Below are 25,892 nucleotides of genomic sequence, written 5' to 3'. Positions count from 1 at the left end.
ATCGCAATCTATTTTGGTGGGATATATCATACAACAAAAAATAGATATCGTGACAGGCCTATCCATGAAAAATATGTTGCTACTTCCAAATCGCATAAAACAGTGAAAAGCCTCAGAATTGTGCCTGTATTTTCTAGCCGGCACTCAAAATGGAGATGGAAGCTCCGTTAACATCAGTCTTCCCTCCTATTGGTTTAAACTTGCAAAATTGTATGCTTAATAAAGTTAAATCTTTCAAATATTTTGTTCACATTACCGGAAGTCACCAGCTCTCCGTTGAAATTTATTGTCCTTTTGTCCCTTTGTGATGGGATGTTCATTCATTCATTCATTCATTTTCTTTTTGGCTTGGCCACTTTATTAATTTTTATTCAAAATTTATTTAATGGGGTCGCCATAGCGGAATGAACTGCCAACTTTTTTTCAGCATATGTTTTACGCAGCGGATGTCTTTCCAGCCGCAACCCAACACTGGGAAACATCCATACACTCCTGCATTTACTTCGGCATTACTGGCATGCATGGCACAGTATATTTAAGCTCAGCCTTTTACATATTTGTGTAAAGGGGATCATTTTGAAAGCATTGACGCCTGTATGCAAAGCTTTCCAGAAGCACAAAGTCATAAACTTGTAATGTAAACCCACACTCGAGTGAATTTTATGATTGTTTTGGAGTACACTGGAGTGCTGCTGGGATGTCTTTTTTTTTTTTTTTCTAGGTCAGTCATTAAGTTTTCATCACACTGGTAACCTCGACAAAAGTTCTTTTGAGGATAATTGTAGACTATCAGGCCAAAATTTTTGGCCAAAAAAAAAAAAAAAAAGATTCCCACACTAATTCGTTTCTTGCACACATTTACAGACCTGTAATCTACCATTGTTGGTTATCAAGTACTCGCACATGCTTATAGACCAAACTCACACTATACATGTGCATTTACCAATTTCACAAAATCAATAATAGTGAAAATATAGTGTGGCTTTCAAAACTTGAATGTAGAAACACCCAGCAGGCACAGGACATCAACATGATGCCAGATTAACGTTGTACCCCTACATCGTGGTGACGTTGCATTTTGTTTGGAAATGAAAATCTGGTTGACATCAGAACCCAACGTCTTGCAGACGTCAATGTCAATTTAATTAAATTAATCTTTATTTGTATAGCGCTTTTACAATGTAGATTGTGTCAAAGCAGCTTCACATAGAAGATTCTAGTAAATTGAAAATGTGTCAGTTCAGTTTTCAGAGTTTAAGTTCAGTTTAGCTCAGTGTGGTTTAATTTTCACTGCTGAGAGTCCAAACACTGAAGAGCAAATCCATCGATGCGCAGCTCCACAAGTCCCAAACCATGCAAGCCAGTGGCGATGAATAAACTTCACCAATTGGTGAAAGTGAAGGATAAAAAACCTCGAGAAAACGTCTAACCTAAAATCAACAAAACATCAACGTGTAATAGGCATAGGACGATAACTGGTTTCAAGGTTTGGAAAAGTCAAGGTTTTAATACCGCTATAATGTTCTGTTATGCTCTTCCCAAGGTATATGTAATTTTTTTAATTAATTTTTTATGTGTTGTAAAGAAATCTGTGTTTTTGAAACTAATGAAGAGAGCAGAAGTCAATGATTTATTTAAATTATTTAGCCTGACATGTTTACCGCTCCAAAATATTATAAAGGTTTCTTAAAATAAAGTAAATTGTACTCAATGGGGAATTTTTTGTTTTATTTTGTTTTACCTAGACATTTAAAAAGAACTTATTTTAGAGCAGTAATCACAATACCGTGATGCCATGAAACCGTGGTATTTTTATCGAAGGTTATCATACCGTCAGAAAATTATACTGGCCCATGCTTAATGTCTAATGATATAACAGCTTGATGTTGTGTGAATGTTACCACTATGATGTCTATCAGACGTTGGATTTTGGTTCCTATACCTGATGAAAAATGTCAGTATTTGACGTCAGTAAAACGTTGGTTTAAGATGTTGGCTCAATGTTGGATTTTGGTCAATTTCCAACAGAACCTAAAATCAACCAAATAAAAACGTCATTTGACATCATTACTGGATGTCAAAATAACGCTGTCCTTAGACGCTGGCTAGACATTAAATTTTGGTCACCTGACGTCATGACCTAAATCTAACCTAATATTAACGTCTTATGACATTGTGTGCTTGCTGGGCAGGTTTTACAGTTACAATAAATTGCAAGAGTTAGAATCAACACAACCAAGCTGTAAGTGTGTTTTCTACCTCAATGTGGTGATATTTAATGTGTATGACAACCTCTGTTCCATTTAACCATTTACTAGCAGCTTTTTCAAGATAAGTAAAAGCTTGAAAGATTTTCAGTCGGGTGTTATGAATGTATTTACTTGTAGAAAGATCCTGCACAGTGTATATATTGCAATATTTCTCTCTCTGTTAAACATATTGTATGTGGCTTTCCTGCTTTTAATGTTTGTAGAATATGTTTTATGCTGTGAACCAACTTAAAGATTTATTCATTAAAGTTCCGCCAGAAAAAGTTGTAGAATTTGTATAATAAATTAGTGTAAAATATCCTGTGGAAATAATAGCTGTTTTTTAGTCTTTTTAATGCATTTATTATATTTTCATTAATTATTAATGTTCTAAAAAGTGTTTTTTTTTTTTTTTGCCATGAAGATAGCCCATGCGGATTAAATAAATGATGACAGTACGGTTTGTGGTTAACACAGGTTCAAAATATTTCAGACATTTAATCAAAACCCATTCAAATAACCAATGACTCCTTTTCTGCTCTTTGTACTCATTCCTCCACCACTCTTTGGTCAAACATGACTCCATTTACTTTAAAATGCACACTTTTTTGCTTTATAAATGCAGGCTTATTGTAAATGGCTTAAAGCAGGCATGTCCAAGCTCGGTCCTGGAGGGCCGGTGTCCAGCAAAGTTTAGTTCCAACCCCAATCAGACACACCTGGGCTAGCTAATCAAGCACTTACTAGGCTTTCTAGAAACATCCGTGCAGGTGTGTTGAGGCAAGTTGGAGCTAAAATCTGCAGGACACCGGCCCTCCAGGACCGAGTTTGGACACCGCTGGCTTAAAGGGAAGGTTAAGTGTAATTTACTCGCTTTTCACTTGTTCTAAACCTGTTTGACTTTGTTTTTTTTCTGAAGAAAGCTGTAAATCTGTAACCATTGACTTCCATAGTATTTGCTTTTTAACTATGACTAACAATAGTCACTGGTTTCTGCAAAATATCATCTTTTGTGTTAAACAAAAAGATTTGTAACCACTTGAGGGTGAGTAAATAATGAGTATGTTATCATTGTTGAGCAAACCATCTTTTTAAATAGTGTATATTATTTCTGAGAGGGAAGAAATAGTCATACCTTGCTCTTCTTCTAAAATGACTTATTATTTCCACTTGCAATAACGCTGATAATGCTCATTTAAAAATATTAGTGGAAATTAATATTGACCTCAAATATGGGACAGTTGTAGCCAAGCTGCAAAAATGTGTGTTTTTACGATGTGCACTTGTGAGTCACTAGATTTTACGCTGTGTTTTCCAGCCCAGGACTGAGAATAAATATTTCAAGGTGTTTGGGCCTCAAATGCTCACAGATCCGCGGAGCATGTGGCCCTTCACCAGATTTACAAGACAAGATAAGCTCTTCAAAAGCCTTGTAATGATACAGAAAAACGATCGGATCTGTGTTAGCATAAAAACGCAGAGGTTCAGACTGAGGCCGCGCATGTGTTTACACACACACAGTGGCCTAATGCACGTCAGCTGGGCCACGAACTCTTTCTGTCTGCCTAACCGAAAGTCTCACATCTGGAAAGTGCATTAACCACCCTAGAGATGTGCTCCAGTGGTAGTTTCTGCTTTAAGTCGCCCACTTTGCCGGCTTTTACGTTTTCATGTTGCGTTCTTGCATACGGAAATATCATGGCTGAAACGCGCGTGGGCCAACGCCCATTGGGCAGAAAGCTGGCTCATGTTTCCTTTTACCTCAGCTTGTGGTTTGATGGCCTGCGATTCTTCTGCTTCTTTAGTTCCTCTTTGTCCTGAACATGCTTGACGTTCATGGTTTGCTTTTTAAATGATTTGCGGTGGTTTTCATAGGCTGGTTCTAACACTGTATCTTAACTTAATCTTGGCTCAGAGATCTTTTAGACTTTGCTAACAACGATTAACCATGGGATGTGTATTGGGAAAGATTGTATATTGGGTTTGGAATGGCAGATTGAGGTTAAGGCTGCACAATATATTGTTTCAGCATCAATATCTCAATGTATGAATCTGCAAAAGTCGCATCGCAGGATCAGCAATGTTGAGTTGGGATTATAATAAACCAGCAAACACAGTTCAGAGCATGCAATGCAAAGTTTAACACTACCAGTGAAATATTTTATTTCAATTTGTTTTTAAGACCTGTAACTGTGTAAGATTCTCAGTAAATTTTGAAGCTTTGACAGATTAATAGTATTTAATTTTAAATACAATGGAAAAATATACAGTGTTCATTGAATTTCTGAATTTAAATACTGTTAGGTTCTACAGAAAGACATGGTTCATTTAATTTATATCTTTATTCTGTTGGATTCATCTATGGTTGGACTGTTTTTAAATATTTTTTGCATAATTCATTTACCTACAAAATTATCCCAATTTTCTAAAACTATGATTCTTTTCCAAATAGAGTTATAAGTCAATGTTGTGAAATTATATTAAGTTTGCAATATATATAGCCGACAAACTAAATATTGCAATATCTCTTTTTTCCAATATCGTGAAGCCCTATTTAAGATGTTCATCCAGTCACCCAAACAAAAGGATATTTCTCCCAAAAATGAAAATTCTGTCATCATTAGCTTTTCTTAGACTTGTTTCAAACCCTTTGTGAGGGAAAAACTCAACGGAAGATATACTAAAGAATGTTGGAAATCAGCATTCATTGACTTCCATCATGTTTGTTTCCTGTTTTGCTTGTCAGTGGCTGTTGGTATCTTGTTTTGTGTTCAGCAAAAGAAAGAAACAGTTGAGAACTACTTGAGTACATGACTTGACTTTCTTTATCATCCACAACTCGAAATTTGTCTTTGAATTCACCACATTTTACATTCATTATTACATATGTCACATAAAAACAAGAAGTAACACGAATACATTAAACAACACCACACAATTAACGAAAGAAATGTAAATTAATTAGCCTTACTCATACTCAAATCACAGTACTTAAATTTGATGGCTGTTGGTGCGAATGACATTTGATGCGCTTTCCAGGTGTACCCAGTTGAAACATTTTTCATAACCTTTTAGAATGGCTCAAGCGCACTGCGAGTCATGTGACAAGAACGCACGTTACATAAAAAATTTTTGGTAGACTAATTACTTCAGACAAACACAGAAAACCCAAACATTGCAGTGCTTTTTAGTTTTTAGTTTTAGTGCTTTAGTTTGTTATATCCTCTGAGAAAATAGTTGATGGTCACCTACCAATGACAAAGGAGCATGCGGAGCGTGCTTTCCACACACTTTTAGACACGATGTGTAAATAGCCCCTAAATCATCTTTTTGATGGCAATAAGCTGAAATATGAAATTATAAACTATTTTCAAAACAATTTCATTCAATTGTCTTTGTGGTTGATCTGCAGTTTGAACTACTCAATTGCTTTTCTTTAATTGGCAATAGTCCATATAGCACCATGTTAAAACACATAACACTCGCAACCAAATTCTTATATATGCCATCTCCAAAATATGTTGACTTGCACAAGAGGACTGTAATCTCCTAATAAAATGTAGTCTCTAATTCTTTTTTGTTTCTAATTAGACATTTTATACAAATGCCAAATTACTATGATGAGGACATTTTTATTTATGGCTGAACTATTCCTTTCAGTGAGTTGTGAATTTGTTTACTTTGCATTTTTTGGAAAGCTTGTTGTATTATAAATGCCAGGCTATTATTTTGTGACTTTGCAAAGAAATATGATGTGTCTTCACTCCACACATACAGTCGTATAATCCGCCATTGTTGTTTTGGTACACCAAGTACTCACATATACACTGTAAAATTTATATGACGACAGCAAATATTTTTATGTTTTTAAAATTTATTTTAAAAGTTAATACGTTTACCTAATATTTTTATAGCCAATATTTAAAAATATTTTTAGTAATATTTTTAGCCAGTTTGACTAAATTAAGTTGAGATGACTAGAAAATTTCATTTGATTCAACTAAACAATTTAAAGCAGTAAGATTTTTAAAAAGTGTATACAGACACGAAGACTACATGCAATGTACTGGTTTTACAAAATCATGTTTTTGTAGTTTTGAATACAATAATTACCAATGCATTATTGTTTTCTAAAGCTTGCACTTTAAAACCTGTTTTCAAAAGTTAGCTTTTTTTTTACAAAATGCATAGTTTTTGACGTTATGAAAATATAATAACTGTGATTACGGTGTAGTTTTCTGAAGCTTGTCCTTTAAAATCTGTTTTCAGGCCACCACAGCCCTGTTGTCGTGTCAATGAATGGCCAAAATACACCAAGATTTCTTTATTTAAACCCTCTTATTTTAAATTGTTATAATAGTTTGCAAGAATACACACAACCAGGCTGTAGAAGAAATATACAGTAGGGAGTAATCATTTCCCCCACTCTATATGATTGTTTAATGTCCCTGACAACTTATTTAGTTCCATGTACCCACTTATTAGCAAATTTTTTTTTATTTTAAAGACGATTAAATATAATGAGTGGGTTAGTATTATGATGTATTTTCTAACACATTGCTGTGAGAGCTGGACTGGCTGTGGTTTTCTGCCTCTGTGTGGTATGACACATGACAGGAAGTAGCTGCTAAAACTCTTGCATTGGTTGTCAGCTCATGCGTGTGCGCTTGAGAAACACAGGAAGCATTGATGTGTATTATAAGCATTGGTATTGATGTGTGACTTCATATATCCGGATATATTTGGACTGTTATTCCCTATTATAGATGTATACTTTTATTCAGCAAGCATGCAATCTTTTGGTCACTTAAACAAGCTTGTAACAATTTTTGTCTTTGAAAAAAAACATAGTTGTTGTTGTTAAATACTTTTTAATCTCACAATTCAGAGGTTTTTCTTGCAATTACGAGCTTATATGTTGACTTTTTATTCTTAGAATCGCATAATATGAACTTGCATTTGCTAGTTATTAAGGCAGAATAGCAAGATATTCATAAATGTGTAAACAAATAGTCAGAATTGGCAGATTTTAACCCAAAATTTTTACTTTCCTACTCACAATTCTCTCTTCTTTCCTCAAAATTACACTGTTAAAAAATGGCAGCTGTGGTTGCTGGAATTATACCGCAAAATAAATATAATAGGAACGTAAGAGAAATATCTAAAAACCATAGTTCAATAATTTATAGTCATGCACCAATGTTTTGAAGCACTAACATCTACATAGCCTAGCTTAGCTGTGTTACAGAGACAAAAACACAACCATAAGCAGGTCAGTACTTCCCCAATCAAGGATTATTTTGAAATTGTTTTAATTTGCCATCATTTTGCTTTAGTACTTCGGTTTCAGCTGAATTATTTCTGTGATTATGGGTTCAAGCTCCGCTGATCCTTTAAAAGCCAAACTGTTTTAAACATGAAACAATGACCATCAGCTTTACTCCAGCTTCAAACTTTGGACAGAAGAAAACAGCTGCACACTTTCTGTTTAAACTGTATGTAGCTCTGAAACCATAACTTCTGACCGCTAATAGTTGCCAGCAATCCGACACCTTCAGCTGGAGGATGTGCTCATAAATTGAAAGTTTCCTAATATGTGTAACTGACAAGTCAGCTGAAATATCATCGGTTTGGCAACTCCCATTCACCGCTGTGTAATGTGGGTCAAAAGAGTGTTAAAGAAGAGTTGATTTGAAGGATTCTTTTGAGTATTTGAGTTTCTTTCATCTGTTAAACACAAAAGAAGATTTGAAAAATGCTGGTAACTGGCACCCATTGACTTCTATAGCATTTTTTTCCTTCTATGAAAAATGGTTGCTGTACTTCCAACTGAAATGGAATATTGAGTTGGTGGCGGGGTTCCTTTTTGGGAATCATTCCCTCATAGCAAACTAACGGTAAGAGGGGCGTGGTTTTGTAAGCAACACCTAGAGTCCCTAGTTGAATTATTCTGGCAATGCAATTGTAATTTGCTTTGGAAAGACTTTTTCCATTTTGCAATTGAGATAGATGATAAAGATGTTCCCTTACTGTGGGAAATGTTTTGCTTGGGTTTGCTGATTGCAAAATAGAGACAAAAAAAAAAAAATGTTATCCACCTATATTATTAACAAAATTTTGTATACATAAATGTGAGTGTACAAACCAAAGTCTTTTTTTAAATATATTTTGTGTACTGAACTGCAGTATCAAGGTTATTGCAGATAATTTTCACAAGTTAAAAAATAAATTCAACCTCACTTTGTGTCAATCATATTGACAAACTACAATCAAAACTTGTCATAAAAAAACAGAACTGAAATTTATATATTCAATTTTAATTTCTAATTAAATTTTTTAAATAATTTTTTTATGAATAATTTTAATTTCTTTATTTTTTTTCTGAAAAAGCGGTTTGAGAGGTGTTATGCTGAAAAGCTGAATACATAATGCCATCTGTGATACTGTAATTCATAACTCAAATCCATGAAATAAAGAAATGCTAGATTTTATTTGTTATAATATGCCTGCTTGAATTGCATTATTAATTCCCTTATTATTGAAAAAAGTATTTGCACGTCTTTTCACCTAAAATGTATTTGTACCAAACAAAAAATACATAAATATAAAGATACAAATTATACCAAATGAAATTCGTTACATGAAGAGCATTTTCCAACAAATTTAAGCTATATGAAGTGGTCAAAATTTGTTTCAATGTTGGTACGAATGATATTTGATGCACTTTCCAGGTGCACCCAGTTGAAACATTTCATAACCTTTTAGAATGGCTCAAGAGCACTGCGAGTCGTGACAAGAACGCACGTTACATTAACATATTGTTTTTTTTTTTTTTTTTCAGTCTTATCAGGTAACAATCCAAAGTAATTCAAAATTTCACTTTGTGAGTCGTTCTTTTTTAGAGATGGTCACGATTGTTGTAGCTACTTAATCGTATTGAGAGGAACAGAAATTAACCGATTCAAATACGAACAGAAGCATCAGAAAATATGCAATAGGCTACCATTAAATGCACGAATTTTACATCTTGCAATGTAAAAGTAAGCAGTTTTTTTTCGTAATATCTAAATAAGCATAGTTTATTATTAGGTTATTCATAGGCTATATGTGTAAATACAGCTGATGTAAAACCTTTTTTAATGTTTAAGATTTATTTAGGCTACTACAGAAAAATGCACGAATGCGTGCGTTTATTTAACTATTAATATTATACTAATTTAGATGATTGACTGCTGGCATGACGATGTGGATGGTGTAATTTTGTTGTTAGTAGCTAGGCAGTCAAAAACTTTTGATTTGTCTTTCTGCCTTTAATGCACTTTTGAAAGATACTTTCACTTAGCCAGATTGCTTGCGTTTCTGCTAATACAAGAAAACAACTTGTTGCGTTGTTGCAACGGGCATTGTCGCTGTCCACTCAGGAAACGAGCTGTGTGCACTCCACTGAGTACGCTTGCACAGCCGAGATCTGTGAAGTCTTTTATATTGATGCACTCGCTGAAAACGCATGTATTTCTCATGTGAGATTGCCAACTGTGCAATGTTGAAGAATATCAAATATCGTAAATTAGAAAAGGTTGGTCAGTTAAATTATGCTACTGTAAGCAATGTTTATTCAGCAATAATTCTCTATTACCAATTGCAGAACCGTTCATGTCAGAGCTTATCGATACTTCAGTCTTTTATAATGTAGGACCGATACCGATAAAGTACAGAGTTTCGGTACCCATCCCTAATAGTCTGTTTATGATTTGTTTACGTACGTAATGTATGAAGTATCACAAGCAGTGTATCAAAATTCCACTGATTTCCAGAACTAAACTTTGCATTTTGGGATAATTATAGCACAGATCTCTCCTTCCACTCTACACCATATTGGATGAACACATAATGTAGCCTATTCCTCTTTCTTTTGTACTTTGGAGAAGAGAGAAGAACACTGTATCACTGCTTGAGTTGTCTCTGAAATGTTTTGCATTTTTTCATAATAAATTAATTAACTTGCATCGGACTCAGTGTGTAAGGTTTGTTTACGTGAGGAATTTTTCACATATGAATGCGAAAAAAACGCATTCAAAAATTTCAGACCTTGACTTTAAAACTATTTCTAATTCTATTACAAAAAGGCTTTGAAGACAACTGATATTTGTTATTTATATAATCTTTTTTCTTTAATGTGTGATGTATTTACCCCTTTTGTATATCTTTTTTGGTCATATTTTTTCATTTCTTCTTTATACTGTACTGTGATTGTATATGCTCGCATTATTCACAATAAAAAATAGAGGGGGGTGGTTAAGAATATTGCTATGAAAGCAGTTGCTATGAAAGCCGTCAGCTATACGTCAACAAAAGGACCGCCACTCCAAACGTGGAAGTAAATAGTCAGATTTGATTAAAGATTACCAAAACAAACTTTTTTCAATGGATTAGCTTGCACAGATTATTCAGTCACTTTAACAATAAAGACGTGAGTTATCAAAATAAACATCATACATTTTAATTTCACACAGACTTTAAATATGTCGTTCAGATGAATCTTTTTCACTTTCCATGTCTTTTGATCATCTCACATGGTTGGTTTTGGATGAAACACTTTCTCTTCCATGGACTGAGCTCTTTGAATGAGTATCAGAGCATGACACGGGCACATCAGCTGAGTCAGGACTGTGTGCTTAAGCTTTAACACATGATACTCTTGAAAAGAGAACTTGAAAAGAGAAAACACTTGTGAGAAAGCTTTGAACTCTACTCTAAAGCTTTAAAGGTAAGAAATCGGAAGTCCTAGATTTCAGATCTTTTTGTAGAGGGGGATTGAGTCCTCTGTTGTATTCAAAGACAGAGCTGTCGCATCACTGTAAGCTACTCTGACAAGTATACATACTAATAACAACAGTGTATGTTCGGCAGCAGCATGAAATGAACACATTTTCTGCACCATGAGTCGCAGAGTTTTTAAATGGCCACTGTAATGTAGATTGCATGTTGTGTGTGTTCAGGAGCAGCCGAAGATCATCGAGCCGCTGGACTATGAGAATGTGGTGTTTCAGCGGAAAGCTCAAATCCACAGCGACCCACAGAGGGACCTGCTGCTGTGGCCGGCTGATGACGTATCAGTAAGTCGTTTCACAAGCTTTATTTCCTGACGTTTATTTGTTTGGCTCATTTTCAAACTTACTCCTCATCCTTGTGCAGAGAGCATACAACTGTGATATGCTTGACTTGGAAAACCTTTATAAAACAGCATTTGCCTATGGTTTACAGTTTTGGGGGGGATTGAAGGGGGATTGGGAGTGCGGCGCGGCTGTTCAGCCTAACACCATCACGAGGAGTCATGGTGTTAATTTATTTCTTTTAATGACAGCAGTAAAAAAACTGAACAATTATTTGAACTGTAGAACTGTACACGCCACAATTTAACATTTATTTTTAGATATTTTTTTTATATATTAATATATATATATTTTTCTGATACTGAGCACCAATTCTAATGCTTCAAGCTTTATAATGCATTGAGCACATTTTCCCTCTAAGTATTTATCTTACCTTAAGAGAAGATCTTGCCTTACCTAAGAGAATAAATCAAGGATGCTGCATATAATACCTTAAACACGTGTCATGGCCAGAAGCAGCTTTACAGAAAATAATTTATCCATTCATTTTACTCTGGCTTAGTCCCTTATTTATCAGGGGTTGCCACAGTAAAATGAACTGCCACAGAAAATAATGTAACAGATATAAAAATTATGAAAAATTACAATGCAATTTGGAAACATTGCAAATGATGAAAGAAGAATTCAACATGTCTCAATCAAGAACAAGTTTGGAGCACATATTTGATGCATAAGAAGTTAAAATGCACACCTATGAATCTAATACTTCTTTACTAAAAGGAAATGGGCCTATAAAGGACTGTTTACCGCAATAAGTATAATACAGGTTATATTATTAAATATTCATGTTAAGAATAAATTAAGTTTTATTTATCTAGTAGTTCAGCTTTTAGTGAACTTGCAATATAGTCAAAAACACAGAACTTTCAGTTGTTATATTTAAAAAGGCCTAAATACATGCAAGACCATTCAAATATTTTGCTCGTCTCCAACTATTGACAGCAGATCGCTCAATAAGAGTGAGGATGGGATTTGCACTCGCGAAATCTTCACTGCTCTATTCATTTAACCTAGCAAATGTAATACTGTGCCTCTCGCGATCTGTTCTCTTGCTCATTCACTCTTGTCGCATTGATTTCCGGGTATTTTAACTCATTTTTCGGGGATTTAAATTTGCAGAGACTCGCTGAGCTTCCGGGAGAGGTCATAAGGTTGGATGAGACACTAGATAGAGGCGATAGCTCCACTCGCGTCACAGCAGCTCAAACACTGGAAATACAATGGCTGCACTTGCAACAAAGAACGAATCACTCACGCTAGTCTCGCTAATAAACTGTAAACAGAGGTCGCACCGCATCTGTATATATTTTAGCTGCTGTAGGCTATGCATAATATACGGGAGCGCACGTGCATCTTCAGTACTGTCAAATGTGGCCACACTCTCATTCCCATACAACAGAGAGTGGCTATGTAGAACTCCACCGTGTGCGATACAGAGAGCAGAAATATGTAGTCGCACGACCATGTAGAGACAGAAATCACATGCCGTTGTGTGAATAAGATATTACATAGGCTGTTTACCTTGTTTATTAAAAGAAGTTGTGATCTGGCGCTATATATAAAATACAATTAACTTTACTTCATGGGGGGTCAGGAAAACTGTTGGGAGGATCTGTCTATCTATCTGTCTGTCTGTCTGTCTGTCTATTTATATGTTGGTCTGTCTGACTGTCTATCTATGTCTGTCTCCCTGTCTGTCTGTATATCTGTCTATTTATATGTCTGTCTGTTTGTATGTCTGTCTGTCTATTTGTCTATCTGTCTATTTGTTTATCTGTCTATCTATATGTCTGTCTGTGTATCTGTCTGTCTGTCTATCTATATATGTATATGTCTGTCTTTGTGTCTATATATTTGTATTTCTGTCTGTCTATCTGTCTGTCTGTCTGTCTGTCTATATATATAGTTATATGTTGGTCTGTCTGACAGTCCATCTATGTTTGTCTCCCTGTCTGTCTGTATATCTATCTAAATGTCTGTCTGTTTATATGTCTGTCTGTCTGTCTGTCTGTCTGTCTGTCTGTCTGTCTGTCTGTCTGTCTGTCTGTCTCTATATATTTATATGTTGGTCTCCCTGTCTGTCTATCTATCTCTGTCTCCCTGTCTGTCCGTATATCTGTCTGTCTATATGTTTGTATATATGTCTGTCTGTTTATCCGTCTGTCTGTCTGTTCATTCACTTGTCTATCTGTCTCTATATATTTAAATTGTCTGTCTGTCTGTCTGTCTGTCTGTCTATTTGTCTGTCTGTCTCTGTGTGTGTGTATATATATATATATATATATATATATATATATATATATATATATATATATATATATATATATATATATATATATATATATATATATATATATATATATATATATATATATATATATATATATCGTCACCTTGGAATTATAAAGTTCTATCTGAATGGTTTTGACAAATTGAGCGTCAAAGTTTTTGCATTCCATATAGCAAACAGTATGTGTGCAACATTTGTTTTTTTTAATAAAAAGTCTTAATGTAATATATTTATGTCTGCCTGTTTCTGTCTATCTAATTATGTCTGTCTGTCTGTGTCGATTTATGTCTGTTTCCCTGTCTGTCTGTATATCTGTATATCTATTTACATGTCTGTCTGTTTATATGTCTATCTGTCTGTCTGTCTGCCTGTCTGTCTTATTTATTCATTTGTTTACTGTATCTATCTCATTAATGCATCTGTCTATCTGTCTAAATAATCCATAGGAGGCACACATTGGTCGGCACAGGAGAACCATCAATCCTTCAGTTCCTCAAAATGCTGAGAACGAAGCTAAAAGCCTGTTCGCCAAAGAGGTAAAGACTGTTCAGAACCTCTCACTACCAAACACCAAAGCAAGAGCAAAGCCTGCTGCTCCAGTCTAAAAAATATGAGGTCACATTTTCCTGTTTTTCATATTTATCTCTGCCCATGTGATTGAGTAACTGAGCAACTCTCATGCTCTTTGGCAGTGCATTAAGATGTACAACACCAACTGGCACGTCATCAACTATAATTACGAAGCCTATTCGGGAGATTTCCGGATGCTGCCCTGGTATGCCAAACTTTGCTTTTTTTTTCTCTCAAAGCTTTTGCAGTGCTATTTCCAAAGTTTGGCGTAAGCTACTTTTTCTGTCTTGCAGTAAAGGGATGAAGACGGAAAAGCTTCCCAGCCAAGTGTTTGAGGTGGATGAGGGGGAGGAGGTAAGAGATGTGCAATGGTGGAAAACTGAAGCTTATTTTCACATGTCCTCTGTCCATTTCTCTGTTTACTTATGTGCAGAGGTTAATGATAAATTGGCTACCTCATTTAAAAAAGCTTTTTGTTTATTTTGTTTATATTCCCTGCTTATTATTAAGATATTAACAGTTCGTTTGTAGTTATAAAGTATGATCTTATTCTGCATTCCTAATCCTACCTAAAACCTAAACCCAATGTCTACTTTACTAACTATTAATAAACAGCTAATTCAATCAATTCAATTCACCTTTATTTGTATAGCGCTTTTACAAGTTAGATTGTGTCAAAGCAGCTTCACATAGAAGATCATAGTAAATTGAAACAGTGTAGTTCAGTTTTCAGTGTTTAAGTTTAGTTCAGTTTAGCTCAGTTCAGTGTGGTTTAATAATCACTACTGAGAGTCCAAACACCAAAGAGCAAATCCATCAATGCGCAGCTGTACAGATCCCGAACCATGCAAGCCAGTGGCGACAGCGCGAGGAAAATACTTTACCAATTGGCGAAAGTGAAGATTTAAAAAAGCTCGAGAGAAACCAGGCTCAGTTGGGCACGACCATTTCTCCACTGGCCAAACATCTTGTGCAGAGCTTCACAGGAATCAGTCTCATGCTCTCCACTCCTCCATGACCACCACAGCAGCTGCTCAGGATCCGGCCTGGTCCAGGATTATGGAAACCTTGGGATCATCTTGGATCGAATCAGTGACGCTGCATAGTCTCTGAAAGCCTTGGTATGAGTATCCCCAGGTGGAAATAGAGAATAAAGAGAATAATTAGCGTAGCTGCTGTTCATAGTGTATATAAACAAGATGAAGAAACCTGTGTGGAGCACATTCATGTATCATACCACTAAGTGATGCACTGAATATACTGTATGCTTTACTAAAAAGATAGGTCTTTAATCTAGTTTTGAACTGCGACAGTTTGTCTGAGCCTCGGACATTATCAGGTAGGCTATTCCAGAGTTTAGAAGCCATAAATGAGAAGGCTCGACCTCCTTTACTCAACTTTGCTGTTCTAGGTACTACCAGAAGCTCTGAGTTTTGAGATCTTAAAGAGCGAGTCAAATTGTAGCGAGACAGAAGATTGGTCAGATAAACGGGAGCTAGATTATTTAAAGCTTTATAGGTAAGCAGCAATATTTTATAATCAATACGAAACTTAACAGGCAGCCAGTGTAAGGAGGATAAAATTGGGGTGATATGATTATATTTTCTAGACCTGGTAAGAACTCTTGCCATCGTCCATCGCGATGTTTCACATTAGACATCGTACAATGCCAAATTGGTCGACATCATCCAGACCTAAAGGTTAATGGTTTGTTAATACTGTGAATTGTGACCTAAAATAAAGTGTTATCAACAGTTTTACCATTTTTTTTTTTTTAAATCAGCCAATCAAGTTGGCGGTTCATTTCGCTGTGGCGAAATTAATTAAGGGACTAAGTTGAAAAAGAAAATGAATGAATAAATGAATTCAGACAATCATTGGGTCTGGCAGGAGCACTTTTAGCTTAGCTTAGCATAGATCATTAAATTGGATTAGACCATTAGCATCTTAAAAAATAGAGTCTAGATAATTTTAGTATTTTAAGCTTGACTAGTTACATTGTGTAATAAGACCGATGGAAAATGAAAGTTTAGTATTTGTTGTCAGAATACTTAAAAGCATAACATAATTGATTAGGTTTTATACAGTGCTTAATTTGTAAATTGCGATGTACTGAAACAGATCAGGGTGAAAAATGATGAAAGTGAAGAGTGAGGGGTTTAGAAGGTGGGGGGTTATGGACAAAAGTGATGAGTGTTGAGGAGTCGCGAAAGAAAGTGAAGAGCGGAGCGGGCGGGGGTGCGTGTGAGGAGGGGGATCGGTAAAATGTGGTGCCGGATCAGATTTCAGAGATGTTGTTCCAGCACAAATTAAGCCCTGGTTTCATTTAACAAAATATAATGAAAGCAAATGGCATTTTCAAAATTCATGTTTGGCATGCATATTATAATACATTAATATATAATAATATAATACAATATATTATAATATCAATTTAATGGAAATATATTTTCTTATTTGTTGTATCAAACTTGTATTGAATGTGCTGGAATATAACTATTTTTATGACTAAAAGGGATTAGAGAGTTTTAATAAAGGGATAAATTGTTTTCTTCTACTTAAAGGTCATAGATTTCAAAGATTATGCAAATTGTGTTGTTACACACACACACACACACACACACATAAAATCAAATATTAGATTGTTTATTTTCTTTGCAACATAAACACTATTTTATAGAACACTGGGTTGGCTAAAATTAAAATAATATTTTTATTGGAATAGCTACTAAAATAGTTTTACATGCCAAACCTCAAAGACTGACCATCTTTTTTGGTCAATTATTCTTTGATTTATTTGCGAAGTGAAATGATAAATTTGCTACCTCATTAAAAAAAAATCCATTTTGTTATGGATGGAAAAAAATATCATAAATAATTAGTATTCATATAAGGAAATAGATGCGTGTCCAAGATACATCATTTAGATCAGAGATTTCCCAAACTAGGGCGCATGGTGACCTTTGATTTGACCCACCATCCCATCTGAGATAAGAGGGAGAATGATGGGGATGGTTTAGAGCAGGGGTCACCAACCATGTTCCTGGAGAGCTACAGTACCTTCCTGCAGAATTCAGCCCCAACCCTGATCCAACACAGCTGAACCAATTAATTAGGACCTGAAGCATCACTTGATAATTGCAGACAGGTGTGTTTGGTCAGGTTTGCAACTGAAATCTGCAGGAAGGTAGCCCTCTAGGAACAGGGTTGGTGACCCCTGGTTTAGAGATTGCTATTTCAAATGTAATGTAACCTTTTATTTGTTTGTTTAATTGTTAAGCTACAACAAAAGCTAATTGAAATTAAGTGTTTAAATTTAAATGCTGTAGTTTAGTTAAAAATGTACATACTGTCACCCTAGGGATAGAGGACAATGCAGAGATTTTGGTGAGCAAATCAAAGCAAAGGCAGATTCTGCTTGACTAGTGTATTCAGCATTGAACTCCACTGTTATAATTATGATTGTTTATGTGTTTATTGCAATAAGTTATAATTAAAAAAGTTATACTGTATTAGTTAATATGATTTAAGGTGATGTTTTCTATTTATTTTTTAATATTATGAAATAAATTACAAAATAACTCATGGCAATTTAATGTAAAATAGTTTGGTATATTTACCTTTGGCCCACGGCTCTCAGTGATATTTGGTTTTTTGGCCCTTTATACGAAAAAGTTTGGGCACCCCTGATCTAGATGCACTAGAACGCATCGTCAGTGATGTAACCTGGGGTCACTGGGTGTTTGGGGTCTTTCAACATCAGATACCCTTACCCAGGTGACCTAGCTGAGAATGATCAGACCCCAGCTTGCGTCCCAGTAGCCATCACCCACGGATGAGCCCTCTTTATCCATAGCCATCTTGTGGCTTTCTCTGCAGCTTCACAAACTGACTTAAAGGCCCTCTTCTTAGCTGCTACTGCTAGGCCTAGTTGGTTGAAGATTTTACAGCGTGAACCCTCTACAGCCCACCTTTATTGGCTCAAAATGGGTCTTGCAGCCCCATTCCTTGCACCTCTCTACTAGCATTTGGTACTTTAAGCATTTCTTATCATTTGCCTGTCCCATCCGCTCTTCCCAGGGGGCTGTCTGTGAGTTCAAGCAAAATCAACTGTCTTGTTGCCTCAGAAATGAGGGCTTAGTCCCTTTATCTGGGGTCACCACAGCAGAATGGAACCGCCAACTTATCCAGCACATTTTTAGCTGCAACCCATCACAGGGAAACACCCACACACACTTATTCACACACATACACTACAGACAATTTAGCTTACCCACTTTACCTATAGTAAGTGTCTTTGGACTTGTGGGAGGAACTGGAGCACCCGGAGGAAACCAACACAGGGAGAACATGCAAACTCCACACAGAAACGCCAACTGACCGAGCTGAGGCTTGAACCTTCTTGCTGTGAGGTGACAGCGCTAACCACTGCACCACCATGCTGCCAGTTATATCATCTATAGCTACTAAAATATTATTTTACATTTTACTGCCTTTTAGGTCTTTTACAGCCTCAAAGTTTGACTTTTATTTTAATTTCATTTGAATTATCTGCAGAATCAAGCAATAAAATGGCTACAACATTGTACTTTTTAAACAATAACGGAACACTGAAAACAGTCAAGTCTATAACAATAAATCATTAGCAACTTTTATATTTTAAAACATCCATGAATCCACGCATGACTTGCCCACTGTGTGCAATTTGTCTCGTTGCACAAAAAGGAAAGAATTTCAAGTAATGGTGACCACAGACCTTATTTGAATCATAAATCAAGCCACTGTTCTAAAAACACTTTGTTTTAGAGGTAACCAATGGTAAAGCAGCTTTATAGGTTGCCCTTAAAATGTCTGATGACTCAAATCTCATGACACGTTTCCAAATACAAAATTACAAATCAGACTTCTTTTGGATTTGTGAGGTACTCTGTTAGTTGCTTCAGCATTTTACAAGTCACACAGTTTACCCTGTGTTTGCTGTTGCTTCTGAATACTCTAGCTCTCATCATTGAGAGTGTTAATCACCAATTTCAATCCTCACATCCACTAGAGGTCTTAAAAGAACATTCCACTTATTTTAAATATGCTCATTTATTAAAAGCCCCTAGAGTTAAACAGTTTGGTAACACTTTAGTTTAGGTCATAATTCGTGCTATTAGTTACTGGCTTATTCCCTGTTTATTATTAAGATATTACAGTAACAGTTCATTAGTAGTTATAAAGTATGATCTTATTCTGCATCCCTAATCCTACCCTAAACCCAATGTCTACCTTACTAACTATTAATAAACAGCTAATTAGTAGTTTATTAAGCTAATAGTATTAGTAAACATTTTGTTAATACCATGAATTTTGACCTAAATTAAAGTGTTACCAACAGTTTTACCATTTTTTTAAACCGTTCAGCCAGTCTATGGGTCTGGCAGGAGCACTTTTAGCTTAGCATAGATCATTAAATTGGGTTAGACCATTAGCATCTTAAATAAAAAAAAGTCTAGATAATTTTCATATTTTAAGCTTGACTAGTTACATTGTGTACTAAGACCGATGGAAAATGAAAGTTTAGTATTTCCTAGGCTGATACAGCTAGGAACTGTACACTCATTCTGGCGTAATAATCACTCAACTTTGCTGCTGTGCCATGGCTGCAGCAGGCGCAATGATATTATGCAACACGTAAACATTTTGGAACTGTGCAGACATTTGTGACAGATGAATCATAAATATTCTCAGGCACTGCGTAATATCGTTGTGCATGCTGCAGCATATGAATGGCAACATACACTCACCGGCCACTTTATTAGGTACAACATACTAGTACCGGGTTGGACCCCCTTTTGCCTTGAGAAGTGGCTTAATCGTTCGTAGCATAGATTCAACAAGGTACTAGAAATATTCCTCAGAGATTTTGGTTCATATTGACATCATAGCATCAAATAGTTCCTTGAATATTACACAAGAATGAGAATATAGATCATAGCCATGTCGACCTAGAAAATAGCAACTTTTCATTTTCCTTCAATCTTTAGTGCACAGTGTAACTACAGAAAAGTCGAGCTTTAAATAGAAAAAGTATTCGAAGCTCTTTGGTCAGTTTTGAGCGAGATGCTAATGGTCTAATACGATTCTATGATCTATGCTAAGCTAAAAGTACTCCCGCCAGACCCTGAGATTGGCTTAATGGATTAAAAAATGACACAAGGTCAAGTGTTCCTGTTAAGCGTCGACTCATCGTGTAATAACTCTTATTGACAATATATGCATTATTCTTCAACACTGTAAATGTTATGAGGCTTCTGTGAGGTCATAATCAGATGTAGAGATGAATGGCAGACGATCAGCAGAGAGAGGCCAATTACATGAAACCCTACCCTCGTGATCTATTAATAGACGCGCACTGAAGCGTCCGGCAGATCTTGATAAATTTAGACGTAAAAACTGGTGGTTAAATGGCCTAAGGATTGCTTCTCCACCCTCTGAATGTCTTTGTCTGTATGGGTTTGAATCCGTGCATGCTTGGACACGGAGAGTCTGGCCGGTTTCCTTCTGTAAATTAACCGAGTTGTCTAAACACTACCGTTAAAGGAATTTTTGGGCTGAGGTTGATAACGCTAAAATATGCACAATAATAAGTATGCTAAATGAGGAATAGTTCAGTTTTTATATATGTAAATAAAGAAAATGAATCCTTTTAATCAGTTTTAAATCATATAAATGCTGTTATTTTTGAGATTTCTGTTTATCAAAGAATCCTGAAGAAAATCAGAATAGAAAATAATCAGAATCACGAAACAACTAAATTAGCATATTCATCTTATTTCTGCAAGGATTATGGCATCTAAAAATTTAGCTTAGTCACCATGCAAATTATATTATATAAATATATTAGCAGTAAAATTATTTCGAAAAACCTCCTGACCCCAAACTTTTGAACTGTATTTGGTAGTGTATGTACATAATTCATGTTGGCTCTGTCGTGTCTATTTAATTTAATCAATTAACTGAGTGACTCAAAAGGGAGAACAGGGTGCAGGCAATTGATCAGTCTCCGAAGGGCTGTTAGGAGGAGAGGAGGAGAGCCATAGAGAGGGAGGGAATGGGAAGGGCATTTGTGCAATTATATTACAGTGGAAAGCTAGAGGAAAGCACATTCATAAAGGACAGCAGGCTACTTCTATTAAATTAGCTACACACACACACACGCACATACACACACACACACACACACACACACACACTCAAGCACATGGATTTATAGTTGCTTTAAGTAAAAAATCATACCCCATTATGCCTTTCAGGAGAACATTAGTATTAGTGTTATATGTACAATTTTTTTTTTCAAGCATCTATAAGATGTGTTTGTGAGTGCATGGTTATTCTATTGTTAAAGATGCCATATCATGCTGTTTTAAAAGATCATTATTTTGTTTTACTAGAGTAAGTTATCATTCTTTATTACAAAAAAACAAATAGTGCTCAACATAAGCGAGTACACCCCATTTTGAAAATGAATATTTTTATCCATTTCTCAGTGATAGGTAATATATTTTGGTGCATTTGAACAAAACAGATTTATTAAGCAAATATATTTATTAAAATAATATTTTAGTCACCGAACATCTGTAGAAATAGAAAGAATATACATTTAAACTCATGCGAAATATTGGAAAAAAATTACAACCTACAAAATTTTATAATTTTTTTGTTTCTCTTGAATTTTGCTCTTTTTCTTTCTTGTAATATTTTTCCATAACATATAAATTAAAGTGTACTAATTGTGGACCGTTATTTTGTTAATTAGCTCCAGATTTGGCTCTAATGTGTAAGCACAAATATAATATTGTAAAGCTTCCTATGGAAAATATTAATTTAAATGAGAGATTTATAAGCGGCGTACTCGTCGATGTCGAGCTCTGTGTATATCATACACATGTAAAAGATATGGACGAAGTATCCGTGATGTCACCCATAGATTTCTGAAGAGCGCAAATAAAGCAACAAGTAGGCTTAGCCAACCGTCACCATTTTGTTCGCGAGTCGTTGCACCCAATGGGGGAACAAATAAGGGCAAATAGGCAGAGTGTCAGTGGAGCTACAAATGCCTGCTAGCATTTTGCTTAGATAGGTGTACCTACATTTTCTTTGGGAGAAACGCTTAATACTTCATTACCTCCGACTCGTTTGTGTTCTGACCACATGTGCTTGGCTGTATACTATATTAATACAGTGTTTAGTCTTTTAAAAACACTGTTGTAATACATTGAGCCGCTAAGCATTGTTTATATGACATTTTTCTTCAGGAGGAAAATGCAAATTACTTCCAAATACTTCAAATATAGTCTGTGTTAGTAAATGCAAGGCTATTTATGTAATCCAGGAATAACACTGGATGACAACACTTCAGATGACTGTTATATAGCCTACAGCAAATCAATCTGTCAGATTCTGGAGTGCATTACAGGTCTAAAGAAAAAGAAAAATGATAAAGTATCTTAAAACACATACATTTATAGAGATGGTATAGAAGTATATAATTTCACTCATCTGGCAAATGGAGGCAACTTGAATGGTTTGTGAGCACAATTAAGTGCACACAGCATGCTATATCATCTGATAATTGTAGGAAATAATTCCAAAAGGCAGTTGACTGTAAAGCCACATAAAACAACACAAAAATACGATGTATATGCCAAGTTCAGCGGCTAATCAGCTGGAATCAGCTGAGGTGACGAAACAGCAAGCAGTGAGACCTAACTGTCACTCAAGTGGCCACGCCCTTAATTATGCAGTCTTAATAAAACCTAATAAAAATAAAGCGGATGAGTTATAAAAAAATTCACCTCCTCACAGTTGTCATGAAGGGTAATATTGGCTATATGCACCAAAACCATGTTTTGTACCAGGCTGTAAACATGTTTTTTTATCAGCTGTAAAATTGGCCAATTTCCCATTGCAGTCAGAGAACATCTGGATTTCCTAGAGCCAGCCCCCAAAGGCGGGTCGATGAATTGCAGTTTTAGTTACTTCCGTATTGGCTTCACGAGGGAGAGCAGGAGGTTGCCACTTGGGATTACTTCAGCACTTCTATTCCCTGTTTTTCAGAAATGCTATGATTCATTTTTCTGTTTTTAAAAGCCCCTCTTTCTAAATGTTTAATTGGCCTGTTGACCTTGTGCTTTGGGTTTGGCTAAGCGCTAAGAACACATGTCTTTGTCTTTATTACATTTCTGAAGTAAAAACAGAAAATTGAAACAATATCTGAACAACTTGTGTGTGTGTGTTTGTTTTATATGCTTTTTAATCAGATCTGTTTGTATCAGTTCAACCTATTTTTAAAATACTTCTTTAATAATGAAATTAATTATACTTAAAAAGTGAAAAGAGTGCTTATGCAATCAATGCTGCTGAAATGGCAACCTTGTAAGGTTTCTAAAGTGATTATATCCAAAAACTGTTAACCCTTGTGTATTGTTCAAATCTACTACCCTTTTGTTATGTTGGTGGCTGTTTATGCCCCATTGACTTCAATTATAATGACAGTTTTTGATTGCAAAGCCTTGACACCATATTTCCATGAATATTGGTGGTTTCCCTTGTTGGGAAGAGGTAAAATGTGTCATTTTTACTGTTGATCCCCAGTTGGCATTATTAACCCTTTAGCTAAGCCTGTGCAAAAAGGTTTCTAGCTTTTATATGGAGCTCTATGGAGTAAAACAGCAAATTATAATGTGTGTGTATTATACACTTACTATGTTTACTATGTTATGAGAGCTGAAGTACTTATTTAGATTTTCTCAGACGTATCAAGGTAAGTGCGCAAAGGTCTCTCTCACTCTCTCTCTCTCTCTCTCTCTCTCTCTCTTTCTCTCTCTCTATACTCCACGCTATATACTCCATATAAATCTATATAAAGCCCAGAATCTATATTTTTGCACTGCAGCTGATGATCAACAGTAAAATTTCTAAATTGTACCTCTTCCCAACAGGGAAAACCACCGACAATAAAGAATGCAAAATTATATGGTGTCATGGCTTTGCAATAAAGCATGTCATTGTATTGGAAGTCAATAGGGCAAAAACAGCCATGAACATAACATAAGGTAGTAAATTTGCTCAGAGTGTATTGCTGAGCTTTTGACAATTTTCAAAGCTTTTTCCCAAAATGTGTGACAAAATAAAATCTGTCACCAAAAATCATTACATTTGCTGAAACGCAAAGAAAGTTGTGGCCGAATTAAGACTCAAAATCAGCCCAAAGTGGATGAAAACATCCACATTTATAATGGCATTATCTTTACCAAATAAGTTCAAGACAGAGTTAGATTCAGACTATGCGAATGACTAATCAGATCACTCAAAACAATCTTTGCAATCAATAAACATCAACTTTGCATTCTTTTCCAATGTACAGTGTATTCGAGCAAAAAAGTTGTCACATTGCATTTGTAGGCATTGATTTGTTCCTGGTCTGTTCTCTGTTATATACCAGTAGAATAAATACTGTCAGTGAGAGATGATGAGCTATGTAACTTTGCAGCTCTCCATCACAATGCCACTTTAATGCGTGTGTGTGGTGTGTGTGTGTGTGTGTGTGGTGTGTGTGATATTAAGTTACTATACAGAGGATAAGTTGTGCTTTTTGCATCAGTGTTTGTTTATGTTAGAGCATTTGGGTCTTGAAGTCAGAGAGATCGCACTTATAGAGCTACATTGATATGAGTCTTCTTTATTTACTTCATTTGTTCCTCCTGTGTGTGTGTTTCAGGATTCGTCATCTCTCTGCTCTCAGAGAGGAGGTGTGATGAAGCAGGGCTGGCTGCAGAAGGCCAACATCAACAGCTCTCTGTCTGTTTCCATGAAGGTTGGTGGAATCCCAAACACCATATTTAAAGGCACAGTATGTAATTTTTGCTGCTGGAGGGAAGAAATTCACAATAAACAAAGGCGTAGTTTGACGCTGTGACTGAGCGTGGAATTATGGGAGTTGTGATCTTCATCCTACAGAAAACATGTTCAAGGATAAGCTAAAATATTTTTTAAATTATTATCATGGTAGTGTGAAGCAGAGTAAAGCCACCAAAGTGAATTCAGATGCTGAAGAAATTGCTTGTGAGAGTTGAGCGCAATGTGGCAGGAAAGCAGCTGAGCTTTTATTAAGCCACAGTCCACTGCTTCTGGATCTTCCACTTGTGATTCGTGAAGAAGCAGGGTTGTTTTATCATATTAAATACATTTCAATACTCCGTTATAAGGGGTGGTTCACACAGAATGCATTTTGTCTTTCCAATACGCTACTTTCTATTGTTTTTCAATGTAAACACATGCTTGACAGATGTGTGTGACTATTACGCTTGCGTCTTTCGACTTTTAAAGTGCAGCACATGAGAGTGCCACTTTTTTAGATTGCATGTGAAGTTGAAAGAACTTCCATTTTGACATGCAGTGCTGCTCATTACTGTCAGTTCCAAAGCAGTAGACCAATCAGAAGTCGGAGGCTGTGCAATCACTGCAAGTTTCTGTTTACAGGCACTCAGTGGCTGTGTCAGGACACCCTCGTGCTTTATCCTCACTTTTAATGAAACCATTACTAAGCATTGTGTCTCGCTTTTT

At 35.6% G+C, this 25,892-nt stretch overlaps 1 protein-coding gene across 2 annotated transcripts in view; it reads left to right on the top strand.

The window, feature by feature from the left end:
• Nucleotides 1–25,892, top strand: part of dock11 (dedicator of cytokinesis 11) — a 173,570-nt gene that overhangs the window by 2,873 nt on the left and 144,805 nt on the right. For both annotated transcript variants that reach the window (XM_056461155.1, XM_056461154.1), the window contains exons 2-6: nt 11,249–11,365; nt 14,159–14,248; nt 14,405–14,487; nt 14,576–14,636; nt 25,048–25,143. In XM_056461155.1, the coding sequence (XP_056317130.1) occupies nt 11,249–11,365; nt 14,159–14,248; nt 14,405–14,487; nt 14,576–14,636; nt 25,048–25,143 (447 nt within the window). The remainder of the gene's footprint in view (nt 1–11,248; nt 11,366–14,158; nt 14,249–14,404; nt 14,488–14,575; nt 14,637–25,047; nt 25,144–25,892) is intronic.

This window comes from Danio aesculapii, chromosome 7 (genome assembly GCF_903798145.1).
Source record: "Danio aesculapii chromosome 7, fDanAes4.1, whole genome shotgun sequence".
NCBI lineage: Eukaryota > Metazoa > Chordata > Actinopteri > Cypriniformes > Danionidae > Danio > Danio aesculapii.
The sequence above is the reverse complement of the archived record's forward strand: the minus strand, read 5'-3'. Positions and strand labels throughout refer to the sequence as shown.